The following is a 23,079-nucleotide window of genomic DNA, read 5'->3' on the forward strand; positions in this document are numbered from 1 at the left end:
AGACACACTGATCTAGCATATTGCTTCCCTTTTTAGAATGATAATTGTTCTAGTAGATACCAGATTTGGTTCTTGGAGTTGCTTCATGAGCCTTGGAGCTAATAAAACCCCAAGCAATTTTTAATTAATATCCTATATATCAAAATTACATCTGTTTAGCAGCTGTATTATACATGACACTGTATGAGATACTTTATAAGAAGGAGCACATAAATAAGGTCTTCATAGGCACAGTTAGGCACTTTTTGACTGTCTTGATTCCTTTTGTTCATGAGTGATTTATTATAAGCGTACTGCATCTTTATGATTAAGGCCAAATAAGATATTTTTTCACTTTTTTCTTCAGGAGTAGAAGACCAAAGTTGTACCTGGATTTTGTATCTTTGACCTTAACTCTGTGTTCCAAGATAGCAGCAACAGGAGCTGAATGGCACACATGTCACTGGGGAGAGTGGTACCTAGGTAGAGGAGGCAACTGTCACATTTAAAATACATCATTTTAAAGTGTGTGTAGCTTTTAAATGTCAGTATGACATTAAACATTTGATTCAGACAAGATTTTCTTTCAGCAAATACTTTATTGTTTGTTTAAGAACATATGTGCTCTGGGTGCATTTTCATGAAAACAGAAGAAACTTATATGAGTCTTGCCTCAGTTTCCTCACGTGGGCTCAGTTTCTTCATTGGTTTAGCAAAGGGATTAGGCCCAGTGTGTCTCACTGGAGGTGCTACTGGCTTTTTTTTGGATGAGATAATTCTCTGTGCAAGATTGCACACTCATCATTCCCAGCCTGTGCCATGCCAGTAATATCTCCTTGTTACTAGCAATCAAAATACCCCTACCAAGTGATAGATAAATTCAGTATCTTGATTATGGTGGTGGTTTCAGGGATATATCCATATATGAAGATTAACAAATTGTACACTTTACTGTATGTCAGTTATAACTCAGTAATGCAGCCAAATAATACCCCCTAACTACTCCCCCAAATTTCTCCACCTGCCTGAGGGTGAGGGGGTGAGGAAGGTGGGCAGGACTGGCCCTTGTTGCAAGCAGTTGAAACGTTCTCAAGTCTGGTGGCTCTAAAATTCAATGTGTTTATCTGGTCATAATTGCTTAGGGTGCCTTGAGATGTTTTAATTCAGTATTGCTGTGAACCTCCAGAATCTGTTCCCTTAGCAACAAAGCACATTGTGTTCTTTCTTTCTTTATTTTAAAGGGGCTCAAAGTTATTTTTAGATAATTGTGTTTGCACTATAGATTATTTCATTTTGTAGATGGAGAAAGCTCTGGACCTGTTTCAGATTTGAAGGATGAGATACAATCCCTTTCAACTATCTGGTTCCATGATCTTCCAAAATCACAAAGTACATGAGTAAGAGAACCATGACCGTATCTTAATTTTTTGACCCCAAATTCTGTGCTGCATTAACAAACTCAAGGTTGTAGAAAACTCTTAATGTGTAAATGGGATTAGGAAGAAAGAGGATGTTTTATGATATATCTGCCATGTAAACACGAACCTGAGGTGGCAACAGAAGGTGGAGTTTGTAATACTAACTATAAGCCAAGCATAATTTTATTAATATAATATTTATATGATATACAGTATTAAATTATTACTATTACCTTTCATCTTCACCAAAGTCCTCAGAAAGCAAGTGGCTTAACCCAAAGTGATACAGCCAATAACAGTAAAGCCAGGATGTGAACTCCGGGATGGCCGGCTCCAAAGTTTTGTTTTTCTCTATACTATGAGGTTAAAGCATAGGAAGTGTTTTTTTGGTTCTGCTTTTTTGAGTCAAAAAGCATCTAGCTTTTACCTTAGAATTATGAAATTAAATATGCCTGGCTGGCCCTTTGACAGCCAGCTTGAATCCATCCCTCTGCTCCTCTCTAGAAAATACCATCACTGCCTTCTCTGGGGTGGGAAATATGATTTGAAAGCTGGCAATAAACGTTTATATGTCTTTTCCATATTCAAGAATAATAATCTAACCTAAAAATTTATAAAAGTCTCCTGTATTTTCATCTCCTCATTTTTGAAATGGAGTTTAGCTTGATGTGAGGATCAGAACGCAGGCTGCCCTTAGGTTTGATGGATGTGCTCTTTGGGGTTTATCTGAATCACCAGGAGTACCCTTAATGAGAGGAGAGAATTCCACAGAGCTTCTGTAAGGGTAAAACGTTGCTCTAAATGACAAGTAAACGTATAAGTAAAAGGTTCATATTAAGTGTTGCCAGATATCAGTGCCAGATGTTATGATTTTGACAGACTAGCCAACCACCTGCATTTCATGTAACGGTGACATAAACTCATCCAAGAAGCTGTCTGTGCCAAGAGTCAAAACTCTCCGGCTCATGGGGAAAATCTGGCTCCCTGCCTCCTTTTGTAAATAAAGTTTAATTACAACACAGCCACATCCATTCACTTACATGTTATCTGTGGCTCTGTTTCCACTACAACAGCAGAACTGAGTAGTTGCAACAATGAAGACTCTAAAAAAGATTGCCAACCCCTTATCTACACAGACATCCTACACCAGGATTTGTAGAGATGTGGATAGAACACGAAACTGCCAGAATATCCTTCACAGGATTAAATGAAAGGTGTGACTATCACTGGATAAGCCAATAACACTATGTCCCTTCAGGTCAAAACTCTTTAAATATTTGTTCAACATTTATGTAGTAGAGATGGGAAAAATGATTTCCTATCAATGAAAATTTGATACTGCTTTAGTTCAAAAATAAAAGATTTATTGCATGCACTGACTATTATATAACATTTTAACATATTTGAAGTTGCCTTGAAAACATACTTTCCTAGTGTGGTAATAACTACTTGAGAAGTGTGACATTTCGATGATGAACAATGGTATCACATGTCCCCACTAAATGACACTCCAGAATGCATTCTTTGGTTTTAGAATTTTTTTTAGTGGTTATCATTTGTAAATCTCAAACTCCCAAATTTATCCCTCCCCACCCCCTTTCCCCCAGTAACCATAAGATTATTTACTATGTCTGCGAGTCTGTTTTGTAGATGAGTTCATAGTGTCCTCTTTTTAAAATTTTTTTTTAAGATTCCACATATGAGTAATATCATATGATATTTTTCTTTCTCTTTCTGGCTTACTTTACTTAGAATGACGATCTCTAGTTCCATCCATGTTGCTGTACATGTTATTATTTTATTCTTTTTTATGGCTGAGTAGTATTTCATTGTATAAATACACAACTTCTTTGTCCAGTCCTCTGTTGATGGACATTTAGGTTGCTTACATGTCTTGACTATTGTACATAGTGCTACTATGAACATTGGGGTACATGTATCTTTTTGAATTAGAGTTCCCTCCAGATATATGCCCAGAAGTGGAACTGCTGGATCATATGTGAAATCTATTTTTAGTTTTTTGAAGACTCTCCATACTGTTTTCCATAATGGCTGCACCAAACTGCATTCCCACCCGGAGTGTAAGGAAGGTTCCGTTTTTTCCACAGCCTCTCCAGCATTTATCGTTTGTGGACTTTTGAATGATGGCCATACTGACTGGTGTGAGGTGATACCTCCTTATAGTTATGATTTGAATTTCTCTGATAATTAGTGGTATTGAGCATTTTTTCATGTGCCTATTGGCCATTTGTATGTCTTCATTGGAGAATTGCTTGTTTAGGTCTTCTGTGCACTTTTGGATTGGGTTGTTTGTTTTTTGTTATTAAGTTCTGTGAACTGTTTATATATTCTGGAAATTAAACCTTTGTCAGTCACATCATTTGCAAATATTTTCTCCCATTCTGTAGGTTGTTGTTTTGTTGCTTATGGCTTCTTTTGCTGTGCAAAAGCTTGTAAGTTTAAGTCCCATGTGTTTATTTTTGCTTTTATTTCTATTGCCTGGGTAGACTGCCCTAGGAGAACATTGCTAAGATTTATGTCAGAGAATGTTTTGCCTATGTTTTCTTCTAGGAGGTTTTTTTGTGTCTTGTCTTACGTTTGAGTCTTTAAGCCATTTTGAGTTTATTTTTGTGTGTGGTGTGAGGGAGTGTTCTAACTTCACTGATTTACATGCAGCTGTCCAGTTTTCCCAACACTGTTTGTTGAAGAGACTGTCTTTTCTCCATTGTATGTTCTTGCCTCCTTTGCCTAAGATTAATTAAATGTAGGTCTGTGGATTTATTTCTGGGCTCTCTGTTCTGTTCCTTTGATCCATGTGTCTATTTTTGTGCCCTGCTGTTTTGATTACTGTAGCTCTGTAGTATTGTCTGGATTCTGAGAGGGTTATTCCTCCAGCTTTGTTCTTTTTCTTCAGTATTGCTTTGGCAGTTCTGGGTTTTTTCTGATTCCATATAAATTTTAGGATTATTTGTTCTAATTCTGGGAAAAATGTCTTAGGTAATTTGTTAGGGATTGCATTAAATCTGTAGATTGCCTTGAGCAGTATGGCCATTTTAACAATATTGATTCTTCCAATCCAAGAGCATGGGATATCTTTCCATTTCTTTAAGTCATCTTTAATTTCCTTAATCAATGTTTTGTAGTTCTCCATGTATAAGTCTTTCACCTCCTTGGTCAAATTTATTGGTAAGTATTTTATTGTTTTGGATGTGATTTTTATTTATTGAAGGTACAGTCATTACAATGTGTCAGTGTCTGGTGTACAGCACAATGTCCCAGTCATGCATATATGTACATATACTTGTTTTCATATTTTTTCCATTAAAAGTTATTACAAGATATTGAACATAGTTTCCTGTGCTATACAAAAGAAACTTTTTTAAAAATCTACTTTTATATATAGTGGCTAATGTTTACAAATCTCAAACTCCCAAATTTATCCCCTCCCACCCTTTTCCTCCGTAACCATAAGATTGTTTACTAAGTCTGCGAGTCTGTTTCTGTTTTGTGGATGAGTTCATAGTGCCCTTTTTTTTTTTATTCCACATATTAGCGATATATGGTATTTTTCTTTCTCTTTCTGGCGTATTTCACTGAGAATGACGATCTCTAGGTCCATCTATGGATGTGATTTTTAAAAGGGATTGTTTCTTTACTTCCTTTTTCTGATATTTCATTATTAGTGTAAAGAAATGCAACTGATTTCTGTATGTTAATCTTATATCCTTCTGCCTTGCCAAATTCTTTTATCAGCTCTAGTAGTTTTTGTGTGGAGCTTTTAGGGTTTTCTATGTATAGTATGTCTTCTGTGGTTTTAGAATTTAAGTTGTCTTTAGCTACTGACTTTTGAAGGCTGTCAGGTGGTTGACCTCAGAAGATGGTACATCCTCCTGTTGCACAAGGTAGCTCAGGTGTACCCATCACAGACATGCTCAGCAGAGGGAGACTGGCACCAGCAAGGAGTGGGTCTTTTATTTTATTATTTGTTTTTCGATTCAAGAGCACTGTCTAATTTGGCAGGAGAAAGGACCAATTTGTATTTCATGGGTTAAAGAGTCACTTGTGAAAACTGGGCAATCTCCACCCTGCCCGAATTGGCAGAGGCAATTAATAACGTGTAAAGCTGCTTTTACTCTCCCTGACTTACAGAGCTCCACTTTGAAGACCGAGTGCCACCACTAGTTTGTTACTGGACTATAGCGTCACTTGTCCAACTGTACTGCATTTAAGTTTTCTTTGTCTTAGTATTACCATCTGTGCATTAAGACAAAGCACCCTTCACTTATCCTGCCTCATGGGCGGTGTGATCATGTTTGTCGTGATGGTTAATTTTATGTGTCAATTGTGTCAATCCCTTGACTGGCTAAGGGATGCGCAGGTAACTGGTAAGACATTATTTCTGGGTGTATCTGTGAGGGTGTTTCTAGAGGAAATTAGCATTTGAATAGAGACTGAGTGAAGAACATCACCTCACCAGTGTGGGTGGACATCATCCAATCCTTTGAGGGACTAAATAGAACAGAAAGGTGGCAGAATGTAGCATTCACTTTCTGTGTGAGCTGGGACATCCACCTACCCCTGCCCTCAGACAACAGCATTCCTGGTTCTTGGACCTTCAGAATTAGACCATTTAATACCATTGACTCCCCTGGTGCTTTGGGTTTGGACTGGAATTACACCACCAGCTTTACTCAGCCTCTCAGTCTTGATGATTGCATGAGCCGGCTCCTTGTAATAAATCTGTCACCTAGGAGTTGCTGTCCCACTCGTTTTGCCAAGAAGCCCCAAACCCACTAACTGTTGGTTATAGTTTGAAATCAAGGAAGCTCACTGTATTTCGGATGCTGCCTTTAAAACATAAGACCTTTGAGTCAGGTCTGAAACTGTACCGCTTAAGTGTCCTGGAGATGCTAAATCAGTTTCACCCTATTGCTTAGCACCAGATCCACTCAGTGCCACCAAAAATAGCACTCAGTTTGTAGGCTCTAAAACCACATACACAAAGCTGAGTGTTCACAGTACACACAGGTGAGAATCCGTAGGTGGCTGACCAAATTCAGCCTGCCTGACCTTGTAGCATGAGGACCTCAGGGGACATAATTGGGGTATTTGGGCAGATTGTACCCTGAAGTCGTAGCTGGAGCCTGAAAAGGAAGACTAACTGAGGAACGTAAGGTTGAAGTTAAGGCAAACCTGACTGCTTGTGACTTTTCCACTACTCTGGTATGGATCTAATCCCCTCTTGTTTGTTCGTGATCAGCTTAGGCCATTAGTTTCCCTCCCTGGACTTTGATTTCCTTATCTGCTGAGTGGGAAATTCCAGATGGTGGCTAATGCTTCCTCAAACTTCAACATTGTATAGTCTTAAACATTTCTTGCCAGTAAGGAATAATGTACTTTTGTACTTAAGCACAAGTTTTGGCTTTCAAAATTTGGACCCTCCTCAGAAGAGTGAATACCAGAATGCCAGAGCTGAACCCTTATCAGATTTTAACTGCTTGTTGGTGAAATAAGGGAGAAAAGGACAAGAGAAAAGACTGTTTCTGGTTTGAAGTTTCTTCCCTCTTTTGTGGAGGTAACGAACCTTGTTCTTATAACTTGATAGATAGTCCTGTGTGTTTGCTTACTTGTTGAGGTTCTTACTCGGCAAAATACAGTTGGAAATCCCATGTTGGCCTCCAGATTTTTATTGTTGAAACAGTAACAGCTCATGGGATCCAAATATCTTGTGCCACTGCTCACTGTCCACCTCACAGTTGACATTTCTAAAGCTTCAATTTTATGCCAACATGGAAAAGTGGGGTCCCCCCCCCCAAACATTACATAAATGCATTGAAGAAACATAATATAAATCTTCAATTGTGACAAGTCTGCTCTTCAGCAGACTGCATGTTTGCTGAGTAAGTCTAGGTGCTGGGCAGCCTCCTGATGGCCACCTCCAGGCTCAGACAAGGAAAGCTCGCTGGTGTCTTAGATGGAACTCTTGTACTGGCCAGCAGACGAATGCTGATTGCAGTTGTGTTTACTGCCTTGGCTAAGCATTTCATGCATGTGCAGGGGAGCCTCTGTGCTGGACGGCTGTGGGCCAGCACTCATACCCACACTCAGTGGGTCTGCCAGTATGCAACCTCAGAAAACGCAGCTTGGTGTCTTCTGGCTGATACTCGCTGCACCTGCCGTTTGGTGCTGCTCTTGTGCCTTGTTACTCCTGACAAACTCCAGCCGGGGCCAGCAGTCCCATTCATCTGCATTCCCTGCAGTAGAGTACCATTCAGGTCAAGTTGGTATTTGTTATTCACCGGAGCAGCTTAATAATCAGAAGCCAACCCTTCTGCTGCGGTTTTGAGCGTGCAGAGCTTTGTTTTGGGGTTATGACTTTTACCCCTAACTTAAAAAAAATTTTAATGCTCTGAATGGTAATACACATAAGGGTTAATCCTCATGATACTGTTAAAAGAAATACTGTGAAAAGTGTCCCTTTCATTCCTGTGCCTTTTTTACCCAGCGTCCAACTCCAGTGATCACTGTTACTAGGGACCTGTCTATCCTTCAAGGATTTTTTTTATGCATATACATGCCCAAAATATATTTTTTGCTTTTGTATGTAAGTGGTGGCATGCTATACTTAGTATTCTGCATCAAGCTTCTTTCACTTATAATTTGTCTCAGAGATCTCACCACATCAGTACATAAGCCTCCTACTTTTTAAATTGCTGCGTAGTATTCCATTGTGTGGCTGAACCATAATTTGACCAGTTCCCTTCTGAGAGATGTCTGGGTTGCTTCCAATCCTTCATCCTTACAAATAGTACTGTGATGAGTAACTAGGCACACACATGCAATTTTGTACAAACACTACTTTGTATGTAGCATAAATTATAGTCACGTATTTGCTGAATCAAGAGTTATGTACATTTGTTATTTTGACAGAAGTTGTGAAAATGTCTGCCTAAGGAAAAGTATCAGTTTACTTTCCCACTAATGATGTTTCAGGGTGCCAGTCTCCCTTGAGCTATATCAGTTTTCCATTTTTACCCATCTGATAGATAAAATGATCTCTCAGTGACAGTTAATTTGCATTTATTCTATTATGAATGAGATTGAACATCTTTTCATATTTTTAAGTCATTTATGCTTCCATTTCTGTGAAGAGCCTGATCGTAACCTGAGCTTTTTTTTAACATATAATTTTTTGATCTTCAGGGAATTTGTCCTTTGTGATACGAGTTGTATATATTTTCCCATTTTGTCACTTTCTTTTTCCTTTTTTTTCTTTTTTTTTTCATTTTTAGTGACTTGATGGCTTTTTACACTGGCTGTCAGAGTGAATACCTAAAGAAATAAATCTTCCCTTTCTTTAACTAGTAATGTTCTGTGTGTGCTCATGTGTGTGCGTGTGTCTGCCTGTCTTATCTCCGCCTAACTGTATCCTTCTTGTACCATTACTGAATGAACCACAGTAGTGATCAAGGAGATGTGAATCTAAGGAAAAATATTGTAATTAATGGTGGCTTCAGGGACAGGTAAACAACCCCAAAAGCTCAGAGAAACCAAAAATGAGAAGAATAATAATAAATATTATATCCTCTCTGATAAAAACTTGAGCCCCTACTGCATAAAAGTAAGTCAGTTAAAGAAAAATTCCACATAAGTGGAACATGAGTGTTTTCGTGTCACTCTTGAATGTCAAAGGTAATCTGCTCTAATGAAATGAGTTACTTTGATTACATGAGATAGGAAGGAGAAAAGCAAGTGGAAGGAATTTAAAAATTGGCAACACCCGAAGTCCACTGAAAATAGCCTGCTTCAGAACCCAAGGCACTGTGATTATTTTTATTTGTAACAGTGAGGAAGGATGTCAGAGGTCACTTAGAGCCTCTGTGCTTTTTTACCCCTTGTTTCTACATAACCCATGTTTTTAAGCTATAGTCATAGAAGTTCCAAAATCATTCCTTTCAGCATTCTCATAGGACCTGTAACTGAGTGCATGTCTCCTCAGAAATCCCAAGTTATGGAACGAGGAAATGTTTGAATACAGTGCATGGGCATCATAGATGTGTTATGAATAGTCAAATGTCTTTGCTTAGGGCAACAATAACCATTGAAGTGAGTGGGTGACTTGAGGGGTATTCCATGCAAGGAGATGGAGATGACTACCCTCCTCCCAGTCAGCTTAGTTCTTGTGTCACCTTCGTATGTCACCGTCCTGTGTGTGCCTTCTTGCTGCCTGAGTGCAGACCCCGCCTTTCCAGATACCATTTTTTATAAGATCGTGGCCCCTAACAACTCAAGCCAGCTGCCTCTTCTGGAACTCACCAAAAGAAACATTCCTCTATAACTATGTGGGAGAAAAACTGACTGCACTGAATATATTGAATAGAGAATTTCCTAAATAATTTTCAAGCCTGATTTTTGACTACGGTGGGTTTTTTTCCTTTATATGTTAACTTTTGAACCTAAGCTTTTTGAACTCTGAGAATCAGCTTTACTGTGTTAGTATGAAAACTCATTCTTTCACTCAAAAAGTACTTATTGTCTACTGTGTGTCAGGTACTGATACAAAGATCTGACTGAGCTCTGTGAACTTATTGTAGTAGATTCCAAGTGCTTGTTGTAGTCCGGAAGCCTTTTTATTTGCACAGTTTATTTGTGTAGTACCCGTGAAAGTCATCAAAATAAACTTGCATAGAGCTTCAGTGTCCCTCCCACCTAGAATGTGATAAAAAGAAATCCTCAACCTCTACATAAAAGTGTATTTATTCGACTATATTTTTCTTTTTCTTCTTTTTTTTTTTACAGTGAAAGATTAGATGCTTGTCTGATGTCATGTGAAATGTATTATTTACATGTAGTCAAAGAATAAAGTGAATGGGTAACATTAAACATCAAAATTCAGGGTAGTGGGTACCTCTAAGGGGAAGGAAGGGTATGTGATCAGTAAACAGTACTGAAGGTGATTCAACTGTATGAATAATATTTTCTCTCTTAAGCAGCATTTTAGATTCGTGAGTATTCACTGATTTCTTTATACCTTTTATATAGCATAGATTTTGCACAAAAATTTTCAAACATGAACCCAAAAGAGGGGAAATAAAGATAATGATATATATGGGAATGGAAATTGGGTTTTAAAACCCCTAAAATATTTAAGGTCATTTTCCTGTAATTATGGATGTAAGGAAGAATTCAGTTTCAAGACCATGCATTTTTCCAGTATGATGGTTCTCTCTGTTGGTGAAATATTTTCTAAATTATTTCACTTATTCCTAAAGTGTTTATCCAGTATTCAAAACTCATGGCCAGAAACATGTGTTTTTGAAACTGTTCCACGCACTAAGCCTTGAATCTTATACCTAAAGCATTGCAACAATGGTTTCATTAAGGAAAATGGAAGAGTTTTCCCAGGAAGGAGGCACAGGGGGATGATGACAGATTTTCAGGCTGAAGACACACTGTGGTTGGTGGGGATGCCTGCTTGGAGTGGCCCTCGCTGCATTAGCATCTGTTTTTACTTAATGGCCATTGACCTTTATCAAGGGATGTTTTACTAGAGTGGAACCTGGCACAGGACTAGCAGAGCTAGAATTTGAAGTCAAAATTGTCTCTGCTAACATTTCCTCTCTCTCTCTTTTTCTTTTAATATTTTAACTGCAGTGAAGGGAGCAATCTGACCCCAGCACATCACTACCCTGACTTCAGATTTAAGACATATGCTCCATTAGCATTCCGGTATTTCAGAGAACTTTTTGGTATCAAGCCTGATGATTACTTGGTAAGAACCTATAATTTTCCTTCCTTCTCCAGAAATGTGTGACGTCAACATTTGTCTCATAGCAACGGCGACAAGTGGCTTCTGTCTCTGATTTTCTAAAGCTCCAGAGCATAGTGAAATTTTCAAGTTTTGTAACAATTATTAACTTAGCTTTGGGAACTGAGGTTTGACTCTGCAACTTCTATCTGATAGCTACAAAATCTGCTGTGGTGATTGATATTTAAATAAGTGTGGTACTTGGTTGCTACTTGAGATAATTATTCTAACAGCTATATTATAATTAGTTATAAATACTCCTGTGAGTTTTGCTGATTGGATTCTGTTTGAAAGCCTTCCGATTTTAATTGCCTTATTTATACCATTCATCTGCAACCTGCTTTGGCCCACAGCCAGTTTCACCTTGACCTACAATTTAAATGCAGTTTTAAAGAAGCTGGATAGCAGGCTCTTTCTAAAGGTATTTTTATTTGGTACCAGAGGGTGTATTATCCTTAGCCCTGTCTTTTCTCCCTGTCTGCCGTCTGGCATGCAGCAGGTACAAGACTTTCTCTCTTTCTCTGAGAAAGTCTGATGTGACCTCAGGACCTCAGAGTTTTACCTTATTCCTGTTCAGGAAGCTAGGAACTTCCTTTCTGTTTCAAGAGGAAACTGGTTTATCTCATAATTTGATCACTGTTAACACCCTGGGGCTCTTCAGAATTGGTTTCCTGGACGCTCTAGGAGGGGTACCATCATATATTTGTTGTTCACCCCATTCTGAATGATCTTGATAAGACTTGAGCCAGATCCTGGAATAATACTTTGCAGAGGAAGTACAGCAATATTTGCTGCTTGTTAACAGAGAGCATTTAAACTGAATCTTATAATTTGGGTAAGATGTAAATGATTAAATTCAAAGCTGATTCTGTTCTGGGCTGGCGAAAACCCACAAATGAGTTTCTTCTTGAGCTGGGCCCAAAGGAAATGATGTGAATTCTGCCTAGTGAATGAGACTGGTTCCTCAAGTCACATTAATAAGTCTTCATAGAGTGTAAGAATGGAGTAGAATATCCCTGGGCATCCTGCTGGCTTAAATGTGCACAGCCATGTACTCTGCCTCACCACACCTCTTTGTTGGAGATGTTAGATGCCTGTATCCACCATTACCAACCCTGCCCTCCCAGTCACTCAAGTACACATACATACATATTTGCAGGATTGGATTGGGGGTTAATATATTAGGGAAGATTCTATAGTTTCGTCATTCTCTAATTACTGAGGGTCACTATCACTCAGGAAACATGTCTGGAGAACCCAGTGGGGTCTTGATAATGTGTTACTAAAAATAAGATTGGTATCTCATCTTCTGCCATACATTACTAATTAACGAATTCTCCTTCTGACATACCTTGAAATTCTGCCAGCCAAGGAGATGCCACAGACTTGGATTTCATAACACAGACTCAGTTAGTATGGTGAGATGGCTGTCTTTCTACCCTGAGTAGGTCTCTCCTCTGCCCGTTGACCTGTAGGCTGGAAAGCCCATTCTTTTACCTATTCTAGCTCACAAAATGGCTTCCCTTGTGGAAGGCCATTTTCTGAGCAACAACTCACGCAGTTTATAGAGTTCCCTAATGAGACTTTAAGCTGGAAAAGTTACCTTCATAATGAGGTTAGAATATTTGCAAAGGAGCACAGGAGACTACACTGATGGCTACTCAGAGCAAAATTCCTCCTTCATGTACCTGGCAAAAGGTACATTGATCATTAGGTACTTCAAACACCTACTGTAACTAAAATACTTGGCTAATATTAAGAGGAACCTCAAAAAAAATTGTAAGTCATGGCACTCAGAGAACTTAGAATCCAGTTGGAATGATCATTTGTTTTTGTAGGAAAACAACCAGTTCTACTAGGCAGTAAATAAAAGGACTAAAGTGAAACTAGTAAATGCTCCAGGATTTCAAAGGAGGGAAGGGTCTCTGTTTGATTGATGATTAGGAGGGCTTCTTATGGGCATGGCATGGTTTAACTGTGACTTAAAAATGACAAGGGATTTGAGTAAATGGGAAAAAAGGGAAAGATTCTAGGGTGGCATGTAAGGGCAGGGAGCAGTGTTCGGACTGAGAGGCCAGAGTTACAAATGCATTGTGTTTAGGACTTTGAATGATCCAGTATAACAGGAGAGGAAGGTTTTAATCAGGAATATTAGACAGATAGGGCCAGACAATTCAAATAACCACTTGTGTGTGTGTGTTTTTTTAATTATAGGAAATTAGTGAAATGTATAGACTGACTAGATATTAGATTATGTTGAAGATTCTTTTTGGGCAGGGGTGGGATATTGGTATTGCAGTTCTGTTTTAAAAGAGGGATCCTTGTCTTTTAGAGACATACTGAAATATCTATGGAAGAAATGATTTGATGTCTACAATTGCTTCAAAAAGTCTTAGGGAAGCAGGCAGGGGAGTGGTTGAGGATATAAAGGAAACTGTGTTGGCCCTGAGTTGATAGTTGTTGAAGCCGAAAGACAGACATATGAATGTTAATTACACAGTTCTCTTTACTTTTATGTTTGTTTGAAATTTTCCATAATAGAAAGTTGGGGGGTGTGGAGATAGGATCAGGCAGGTAAGTGTACTTTTATTTGATTGCATTTTCCACCTCCCTTATTAATTGTACCCACAATTCAATAACTGGACCCATCTCTGGGACCTGCAAGAAACAGAACGAGGGTAGTGGACCTCTAGTTACACACGGGTACCCGGTCCCCAGAGGCTGGGGCTACCCATAGCCCAGGACTGAGGCAGCTCCCTTTACTGATCTTGGAGCTTCTGGAAGTACACCTCCAAACCGCTATATCTGAGGACCCCACCCAGTGGTCTGGAGTGTGGTAGATGAGGATGGGGTCTTCTGCCTGATGCAGCATGCTTCAGAGGGTCAAGTAGACCCCTCAGAGATTTTCAGCCCAAATCTTCATTGTATGAGGAATCTGAAGCTGGTGAAAAGAGGTACCCAAGGTTACCCACCTTGGGAGGCGGAAGTGGAGCCCAGGCCAAAACAGTACCTCACATCCTTCCCCAGTTCTCTTTCCTTCCACCGGCTGGCCTCATGCTTCCCAACCCGCTAAGTCTCAGACCTCTCATTAGATGTGGTCTCAAGGTAGCCATCCCCTGGCCCATCGAACTGTGATTATCCATTCTAAAGAGTACAGCCAGGGAGGTCAAAGATCCTTAACAAAGCACATTTTGGAGGAGTTAAGCCCAAAAAACACAGAAAACTGAAGTAAGTTTTTCCCCTGAAAAAGTACATGAAGGGAAAAAAAAAGAAAAAGATACGGTGCAGATCACAAATGCATCCTGGCATTTGTCAAACTGCGGCTATCTAAACCCAAATTTGTGAAGTTGTACTGATCTACATGGGAGGGGAAAAGAGGGGGTAACTTTATGTAGTGATTGGTGTAGCTCCATAGACAGATTTTACATTGGATCCCTGTGACGTGTGTATTGCTACTTAGTTTTGTGCTGTCGCATCTGGGTTTCAGCCTGAATAATTCTGACTACATTCTCAGTACCATTAAAATTCGCTATGTGCATGCTGATTACAAGTTCATGTTGCAACAGGCATAACTTTGGATGTGAGACAGTGTGGTGAAGGCGCGTCTGTGTGCACCACACAGCAGTGCAAACGCTGCTTATTTTTTTCCTAAATAAACACCTCCCAGGGGAAGACCGAGGCCCCCAGAGCATTTGTTCCCCTTTCTGCTTGGGCAACAGGCCTTTGGTTCATTTCCTTCTTTACCAGGTGCCTGGGTATTCCCAAATCCTGGGTGATTTATATGATGTTTCTCAGGCTCACCTGAAAGAATATGGTGAATATGTAGCACTGTCGAGGGAAAGAAATGGCAAGGAAAAATGGCCTCTACCACACTGTGCACATTTACAACGTTAATTTGCCTTGGCAGGGCCCATCTGGGTTGTAGTTTGCATTCTTTCCGGTGGGTAGGGTAGAGAGGCCCTGCAGGAAATAGGAGGCAAAGAATGAACACATTGGAGCAGCTCAGGCAGATGAGAGTACCGGGAAGGTGCACAAAGCCAGGCGTGCACACAGGGGCTCGATGCTCATGGCTAATTAAAATGTTTCCCTAGCTCCTCTTTATTTGCTCTTAAAAGGCAATGTTGTGGAGAAGATTGCTTAGAGGAGAACATGGTAACCAGGTTGCAGGGTGAGCAGCCATAGAATTACAGGTGATAGTGGCAGTGGTCCAGGAAGTTCAGTATCATAATGGCAGTTTATTGCAGACTGATACTGTGCTAGGAGTGACCCCAAAATGGTTATTAAGATAGGTCAAAACAACTGATTTTTCCATTCATATTAATTACATAATAAAGGAGTATTTGGTAATTAAGTAACCAATGAAATAGTCTCCAGATGATACCACTGCTTATAGAAGAATTTGAGACTTTCATTGGAAGCAGATGTTCAGGTCTGAATCCAATTTTCTCTCGACAGCTCTTTGTGAGTCACCCCCTGATTTCTGTTTGCAGCCCCTGATTTCAGCGTTCTTTGTTGTTTTGGGGCTTTCACAACATTTCCTCCTATCCAAAAGAAGGTTCTGGGCCAGAGGTTCAAGCCCCATGGAAGAAAGAACCAGAATCCTCAAGAGAGTCTGGGGTCTCTCTTCACTTTTTATGAGAACTTGGGGTCCACACCTTTATTTTCCAGGGTTTTGAGTTCATGATTATCCAAAAGACCCACCTTGTTTCTTGCTTCACCAAGAGCATCTTAGTGTGCCTTTGGGTAGCCCCCTTGTCGTGGGAGGTAGGCTGAAACTCTCGGGACATGCTCGGGCACTGCCGGCTCTCCTTCAGCTGTCTATGGGAAGTACGCGTGATCGTATAATGGCAAATGGCAACAGCGATGACTGAGTCGTCACTCTGCCAGGGGTTTCAAAAGCAGCCATTTTTAAAACTTTGAGCTACTTTCAGGTAGATATTACCATCTTTATTTAAGAGTTGAGGTTCCTAAGACTCCAAGATGCTAAGTTAGGTACTCAGAGTCACATAACTAGCCACTGGCAGAGCCACGATTTTACAAACATCAGTTGATTCCAAGTTCCGTGCCTGTCCTTCCCACGTGGACTCTGCACACACAGCAAGGAGGGTGCCCTCTGCTTCCTCTTGGCTGTGGCATCCTGTGTGCAGTCTAATGACTGGTTTTGTTTTCCTCCCTTATCCTCAACTCCCTCATAAGGGCTTAGGCTGTAATGCTCCCTAGCAAGAGAGCTTTAGGGGGCAAGGCTAGAGGAAAAAGGAGGAGGTAGAAGATGAAAACTGCCCATGACTTTTAGGAAGGCAGCAGACCCTTGCTTCTTTTCTTGATGAATTTTGTTTCCCTTACCCACAGTTCTGCCAAAGCAAGGTAATTGAAAATGTGACATCTAGAAACTGCCTTTTGATTGTTTTTCTCCCAGTTTCTCTCTCTCCTCTTCCCTCCTCCCCTCCCTCGTCCTCTTCCTTGCCTCCTCTCAGATTTTTCTGTGATAGGGACTTAAATATTCACAAGCCCAGATAAAACATTTTGGAGGATGTTCAGCCCTGGTGTTTTCAGATGCCTCTATCCTCAAAATACAGTTCTTTAAATCCCTGCTTCTGCCCTTCACCAGGGCTGTCTTATCTCACACATCAATCAGCCCCCTTACCTTTTTCTCTGCCCCCATTGTTTCTCTGGTCAATAATGGGGATTGTTGGTTAGTGAACACTGAGCTCCATAACCAAAATTGACCATTCTACTGGTTTTTGGCACTTTGTGGTGAGACTTCCAGCCTTCAGTTGTTAGTAAAATTCAGTCACTTATTTGACAAAATGTATTGAGTGAGTGCCTTTTGTGTACAAGGCACATGTCCTAAACTGTATCTGAGTATAAGATATTAGTTTCTGTCCTCAGAGACTTTATAGTCTAATGGGAACTTGGAATAAATAAAAAGGCAGTTGAGGTATTTTGTGGTAACTTCGGGATGAGCAGGTCCAGTGCCAGGAAGCAGTTGATCTGTACTCAGAGAATCAGGGATAATTTTCCAGATCACATGCTATTCAGCAGACACTGAAGGCTGAAGTCACTGTCACAGCCTCCTAACTGTGTCTTCCTTTTGTCCACCTGCCACTCTCAACATGGCAGATAGAGAGGTCCTCTGCTCCAGACCCTCTAATGGCCTTTGGCTCCCCTAGAGAAAAGGCCAACCTCCTTACTGTGGCCTGTGTTTCTCTCCGTGGACAGGCCCACCCGACCCTTCTGACATCTTCCCTTTCAGCTCGCCTTCCTGCTCCCTCTGCTTTAGCCATGGCCTCCTTGCTATGCCTTGAACTCTCCAGGTCTCAGGACCTTTGCATCTGCCCTTGCCTCTGCCTAGAATGCCCTTTCCCCAGATAGCACCCAGCCTTTACTCAAATGCCACCTTTCCAGTGTGGCTTTCCATGACCACCCCATCCTCACTCATTGCTGGTACTCCCTCCCCACTTTCCATGCTTCATTTTTCTTGATAGCACTTGGCACATTCTGATATATAATTTATTTACTTGTTGACTGTTTCCTCCTACTAGGCTATTAGCTTCCTGAGTGCCTGAGACAGTGACCAATGCTCAGTAGATACTCTATAAATGTTGAATGAAAACATGAATGAGCAGTAGTCAACAGGTGAAGGTAACGTGGGGATTGTTTCTGATAGAAGAAAATACAGAAGTCAAGAGTGTGTAGCACACTTGAGAAAATAAGTAGTTCTCAGTGGCTAGAGATGGAGTTCTTTTTTTAGGAAGAAAGTGATGAGAGAGATGGCTGGAAAGCAAGACTGTGTCATTCATGGCCTTGAATGCTCAGTTAAGAAACTTGAGTACAATGTTCCATGTAGACAGTGGAACCCATTGAAAGGTGTGAAGGCTTAGAAGGCTATGCAATTTAGAAAGATCTCTGGTTTCCTGGTGGAGAATGCACAGGTGGGCTCAAGAGTGAATAGTTGAGAACAGGAGGAGCTTACCGTAGTAATCAAGGCATGATATGACGAAACCATTGAACTTAAGGTATTTGGACAAAGAGATCCCATAAAGGGAACAGAGAGAATCAATAGTCTGGATATGGAAGAAATGTGAGGCATCAAGGATGGTACTCAAGGATGGTGTTCTTGGTTTGGGGAACAAAGTGATGCTTCCATTCTCTAAGATAAAGGGAAAGAGGAGACGATAGAGGATGGGGGAGAGGCAGATGATCTAGAGTCCATGTGTAGTTGTGCAGGGTGTGCACTGCCCAAGAATACCTGGCTAAGGTGAATGAGTAAAGCCTGGATCCATCCCTTCATCTGTTTATCAACCTGTATCTGGCCCATAGCTACATCTGCCAGGAGAAAGAGGTCCCTCTAATTACTACAAAAGCATCATGTGGGCTAAACACAGCCGTGAGATGAACTTGGTTTTGAACTTTTTACATGCAAAGTGCTTGTGGTATAACCAAGTAGAAAAATCTCTTAAAACGTTAGGCATACATGTCTGGATCCCTCAAGAGAGATGTGGGCTGGAGATTCAGATGTTAGAGTCATCTTCTTGTTGAAAGCACAAGTGGATGAGCTCCCTTGGGAGAATAAATAGTGAGATGAGAATGGGTGTTGGAGTTCAGCTGACAGATACACAGTGTGGCTCACACTTCTGTTATTTTTTTAGGGGCACTTGCTGGAAACAAAGCACCTTTGTCAACATCACTAAGTTATCTCATTGCACAAATATGGTGATTTGAGATTTTATCATAGTGGGGGTGGAGGAGAGCATATTGTTTCTCATAATCGTCTTATGGAGATAAATGGATCAATTAAATTTTTAGAAATCTCGTAAGAGCCTTCTTTGCATAGCTGGAGTCTCCTTTTAAAGCTCTTGGAGACAGCTTCCTGTTTTAAAACAGCCAAGATACATAGTGCTGTGATTTTCTTCCTTGGATGCATCATACCCATTAAATATATTTTCACTATTTATTTATTTTCTCTTGTAGTATTCCATATGCAGTGAACCTCTAATAGAGCTGTCTAACCCAGGAGCCAGTGGGTCCTTGTTCTTTGTGACCAGTGATGATGAATTTATCATCAAAACAGTTCAACATAAAGAAGCGGAGTTCCTTCAGAAGCTACTGCCAGGCTATTACATGGTAAGTAACTGCACATAATTAAATCTTCTACTTAAGGTTTAATTACTTTTCTCAACAGTTTTTTAATGTTTTTTTCCAGTGACTCTTTGGCATGTTTCCTTCTCTTTGGTGAGCTTTATTGTGCATTTAGAGTATACTATGACATTGGTTACACAGATTTTAAGAAGTAAGTGAACTGAGTAGTAGAGCATAGCTGTTGACTGACTCAGTCCTGGGTTCAAATCCCACTCGGCCAGCAACTAACTGTGACCGTGAGTAAATAAGATAACTTCTGAGCCTTGGACTCTTCCATCTTTAATGGCTGGGAAATACCTGTCTACCCTGGTTGTTGCAATAAAGAAAGGATATAGGATGTAGGATAAAGGTAGCGATGCATCGCAAAGCTCTTCGCCCCAGAACATAGTAGTCATGTGACTGGATACCATTCATTGAGTGCTAAGCTATGTGTTAAACACGGCTATCAGTGCTCTTTGCATGCAGTAACTCACCTTGGATACTTCAGTCATTGCCATTTAATAGATGAGGTAATTCAGACAAAGATAAATGGGGTAACTTGTCCAGGGCTGTTTAGCAATTGGGCTGTTGGCCCAGGGCTTGAACACAGCGGTAGGGTTCCAGAGGCTGCATCCTTAACCCCTGCACCATATACTGGCACACATTCCATGTTAGCTATTCTTGGCCACTATACTTCAGAATTTAGGATTTCACAGGTTACATATAATGTGAAAATCACCTCCTATGTAATATTTTAGGGACAAAGAAACAATAATCTAACCCAAGTGGACTTACTAGACATTTAGACCAAACTTTAAAAAATAAAATAAACACTCTTCCTCAGTAGTCTTGTAATTTTCATACTTCTGGTTTCTTTATACTTTCATAGCAGTTATTAATATTCTGTGATTGGAATGGCTGCAGGAAGAAGTTTGGATTTCAAAAGACCCAGTCCTGCCATCATTTGCTATGAGAGGTGATCTCTGTCATCTTTGTTTCAAAACAAAATTGATGAGATGCCACACAGCTCATTTCTATGTAAAACATCATTCAGTTCCAAAATCTGCTAGAAATAACATTAAATGCTGTAAAGTAGTCCTACGTATAAATATAGGAATCAAAAATCTAAATAAAAATCTTAGTGGACCACATGTACAGATGTTAAAAAGGTTTTGGTCCCGAACAAAACTGGGAAATTTTTTTAGCACAAATTGTCTGCTTTATATTAGAGAAAATAGAAAATACAGAAAAGAAAAAAATATGCAACCATCTCTAATTATTTCCCCAGGGATACATATACTAATATTTGGTATATATCGTTTCAAATGTATTCTAGTCATGTGCACATTTTTAAATAATTTAAATTTGAGATCAAACTGACATAGTACTCTTTGTTAATTTGCTAAGTGAGTAAATCTTAAACTTCTATAATTCTAAGCTTAGACTAATCTCTTCTTCTAGAACTGCATTTGTCCAATGTGATAGCCATTAGGCATATGCGGCTATTACATTTAAATTAATTGAAATTAAATAAAAATTTAAAATTTAGCTGAATAAGTAATTTTATCTCAATTGTGTAAGCTAATATAACAAATAATATAGTTTACCCCATTAACAAGAAAAACTATGAACATTATGTGGTTATCCATATAGATGCTGAGGAGGGAAATAAGGTACTCAAAGTGCAATATCTTCCCTTAACTAGAATTCTTAAAAGTTGGCACGGAAGTTTTTAACATAATAAGTAAATAACAACATACACATATTACATACATTTATCAGTCCCCAAGAGTTCACAAATGTCTCATGGAGAAGAAGAAGAGTTCTTTTACTGGAAGTAATGGGGAAAAACAAATGCTCTCTGTCAAAAGTCCTTTCTGACATATTTGCTAGAATTTCTAGCAATAACTTTTTAAGTGCCAAAAAATAAAGTATAAACATTGTTCTCTGCAAATGATGCAATTGAAAATTTCTTTAATTTTGTTTCTGTATGAAATGATGGATGTTCACTAAACTTATGCTACTCATCTCATGATGTACATAAGTGAAAGCATTATGCTGCACACCTTGTATGGTGCTGTATGTCAATTACATCTCAATAAAACTGGAAAAAAAATTGATTCCATATGGAGTAAAAACTAAGTGTAATTACCAAAACCATTAAAAGTTAGTAAGAAAATAGAAGAAATTTGTAACTTTGGGGTGTAAAAAGCTTCACTGAATAAGAAGCAGAAAAGGCACAGGAAACAAGTACATAAATGTGACCACATGAAAAGGCAAAAACATCTGTGTAACAAAAATATCCGTATATAAAATTAACATAAGCACATAGAATATTTCTAAAATGATACAAAGAAAGTGGGAACAGTAGTTTCCACAAAAGTTGGGAATTAAGGGAAGGATCAGGGATAATAGACTTTTCATTATATAAATGCACTTTTGTAAACCAATTTTTTATTTCTCACCTATTTTTAAAGTGGAGCAAAAATAGGCTTGTATTCCTTATTTTTATAACAAAAAAGACAACATACTGGAAGAAAATATTCACCCCCTGTAGAATAGGAAAATGATAAGTAACCAGAATATATCAAAAACTTTCATAATGACGAAAACCTAAAGAAAAATGAGCAAAGGATAGTAACACAAAACTATCTTTGAGTAGCTAAAAATACATTAAAATGTTAAATTTCTTTAGTAATCAGTGGTATCCATCTTTAAATTAAATTAAAAGCAAATTTTCATTTCTCACCAACCATGCTAACAAAAATGGTAAAGTTGGATAGTATTCAGCAGTGATAAGAGTGGTGGAAAACGTAATCTTACAAAGTGTGCTTGTAAATTGGTCTGGACATTTGGAAGACAGTTTCTCAGGAGCTATTAAAATTTTATATGTTCATCCCTTATACCCCACAATTAATTTTCTGTTGAGCTACCTTAGAAAATAATCACACAGGGCACTCATCACGTCTTTATGCGTCTCAGATTAGGTGGAGCTAATTTGGGACATTCTGTCCATTTTCAGTTCAGTCAGTTTTAATGCCCTGAGTTCTGAATGATCAAGTTGCTGTTCCAGTAAGCTGACTTAAGAACTAGATTAGGAACAACAACAATTTTAACAATGGCCATTCTCAAAGATAATCACATTCCATTTTTAATTATACTAAATGAAAACACATTTAGTGGAGCATTATTTTGTAAAAGTAGATTTTAAACATTTTTTTCCTTTTTCTTTTTAGAATTTAAACCAGAATCCAAGGACTCTTTTGCCAAAATTTTATGGACTGTATTGCATGCAGTCGGGGGGCATTAACATCAGGATTGTGGTGATGAACAACGTCTTACCACGCGCCATGCGAATGCACTTTACATATGACTTGAAAGGCTCGACCTATAAGCGAAGAGCATCCCGAAAAGAGAGAGAGAAATCCAACCCCACATTTAAGGACTTAGATTTCCTGCAAGACATGCATGAAGGGTTGTATTTTGATACAGAAACATACAATGCACTCATGAAAACGCTTCAGAGAGACTGCCGGGTAAGGAAATGTCATTGCTCTGATTTCCTTTGAAAAGTCATCTGTGCTGATATACCTTTATAGGTAGGGAATGTCCAAAAGCCAACACATGGAATCCCATCATTCCCAATCCTGGTGCTGGTCCATAGTTCCCTGTTGTTGAAAGAACTGGGAGATGATAAGGGAATTGTCTGGAGTCTGTTGATTTTACTAATAAGCTCAGTCAGCTTTCTTTGGTCAA

General features: G+C 39.3%; 1 protein-coding gene across 3 annotated transcripts in view; it reads left to right on the top strand.

The window, feature by feature from the left end:
* Positions 1–23,079, top strand: part of PIP5K1B (phosphatidylinositol-4-phosphate 5-kinase type 1 beta) — a 283,518-nt gene that overhangs the window by 157,620 nt on the left and 102,819 nt on the right. For all 3 annotated transcript variants that reach the window (XM_031449831.2, XM_064490259.1, XM_010999784.3), the window contains exons 5-7: positions 11,052–11,169; positions 19,177–19,329; positions 22,560–22,859. In XM_031449831.2, the coding sequence (XP_031305691.1) occupies positions 11,052–11,169; positions 19,177–19,329; positions 22,560–22,859 (571 nt within the window). The remainder of the gene's footprint in view (positions 1–11,051; positions 11,170–19,176; positions 19,330–22,559; positions 22,860–23,079) is intronic.

Source organism: Camelus dromedarius, chromosome 10, assembly GCF_036321535.1.
Source record: "Camelus dromedarius isolate mCamDro1 chromosome 10, mCamDro1.pat, whole genome shotgun sequence".
Classification (NCBI taxonomy): domain Eukaryota; kingdom Metazoa; phylum Chordata; class Mammalia; order Artiodactyla; family Camelidae; genus Camelus; species Camelus dromedarius.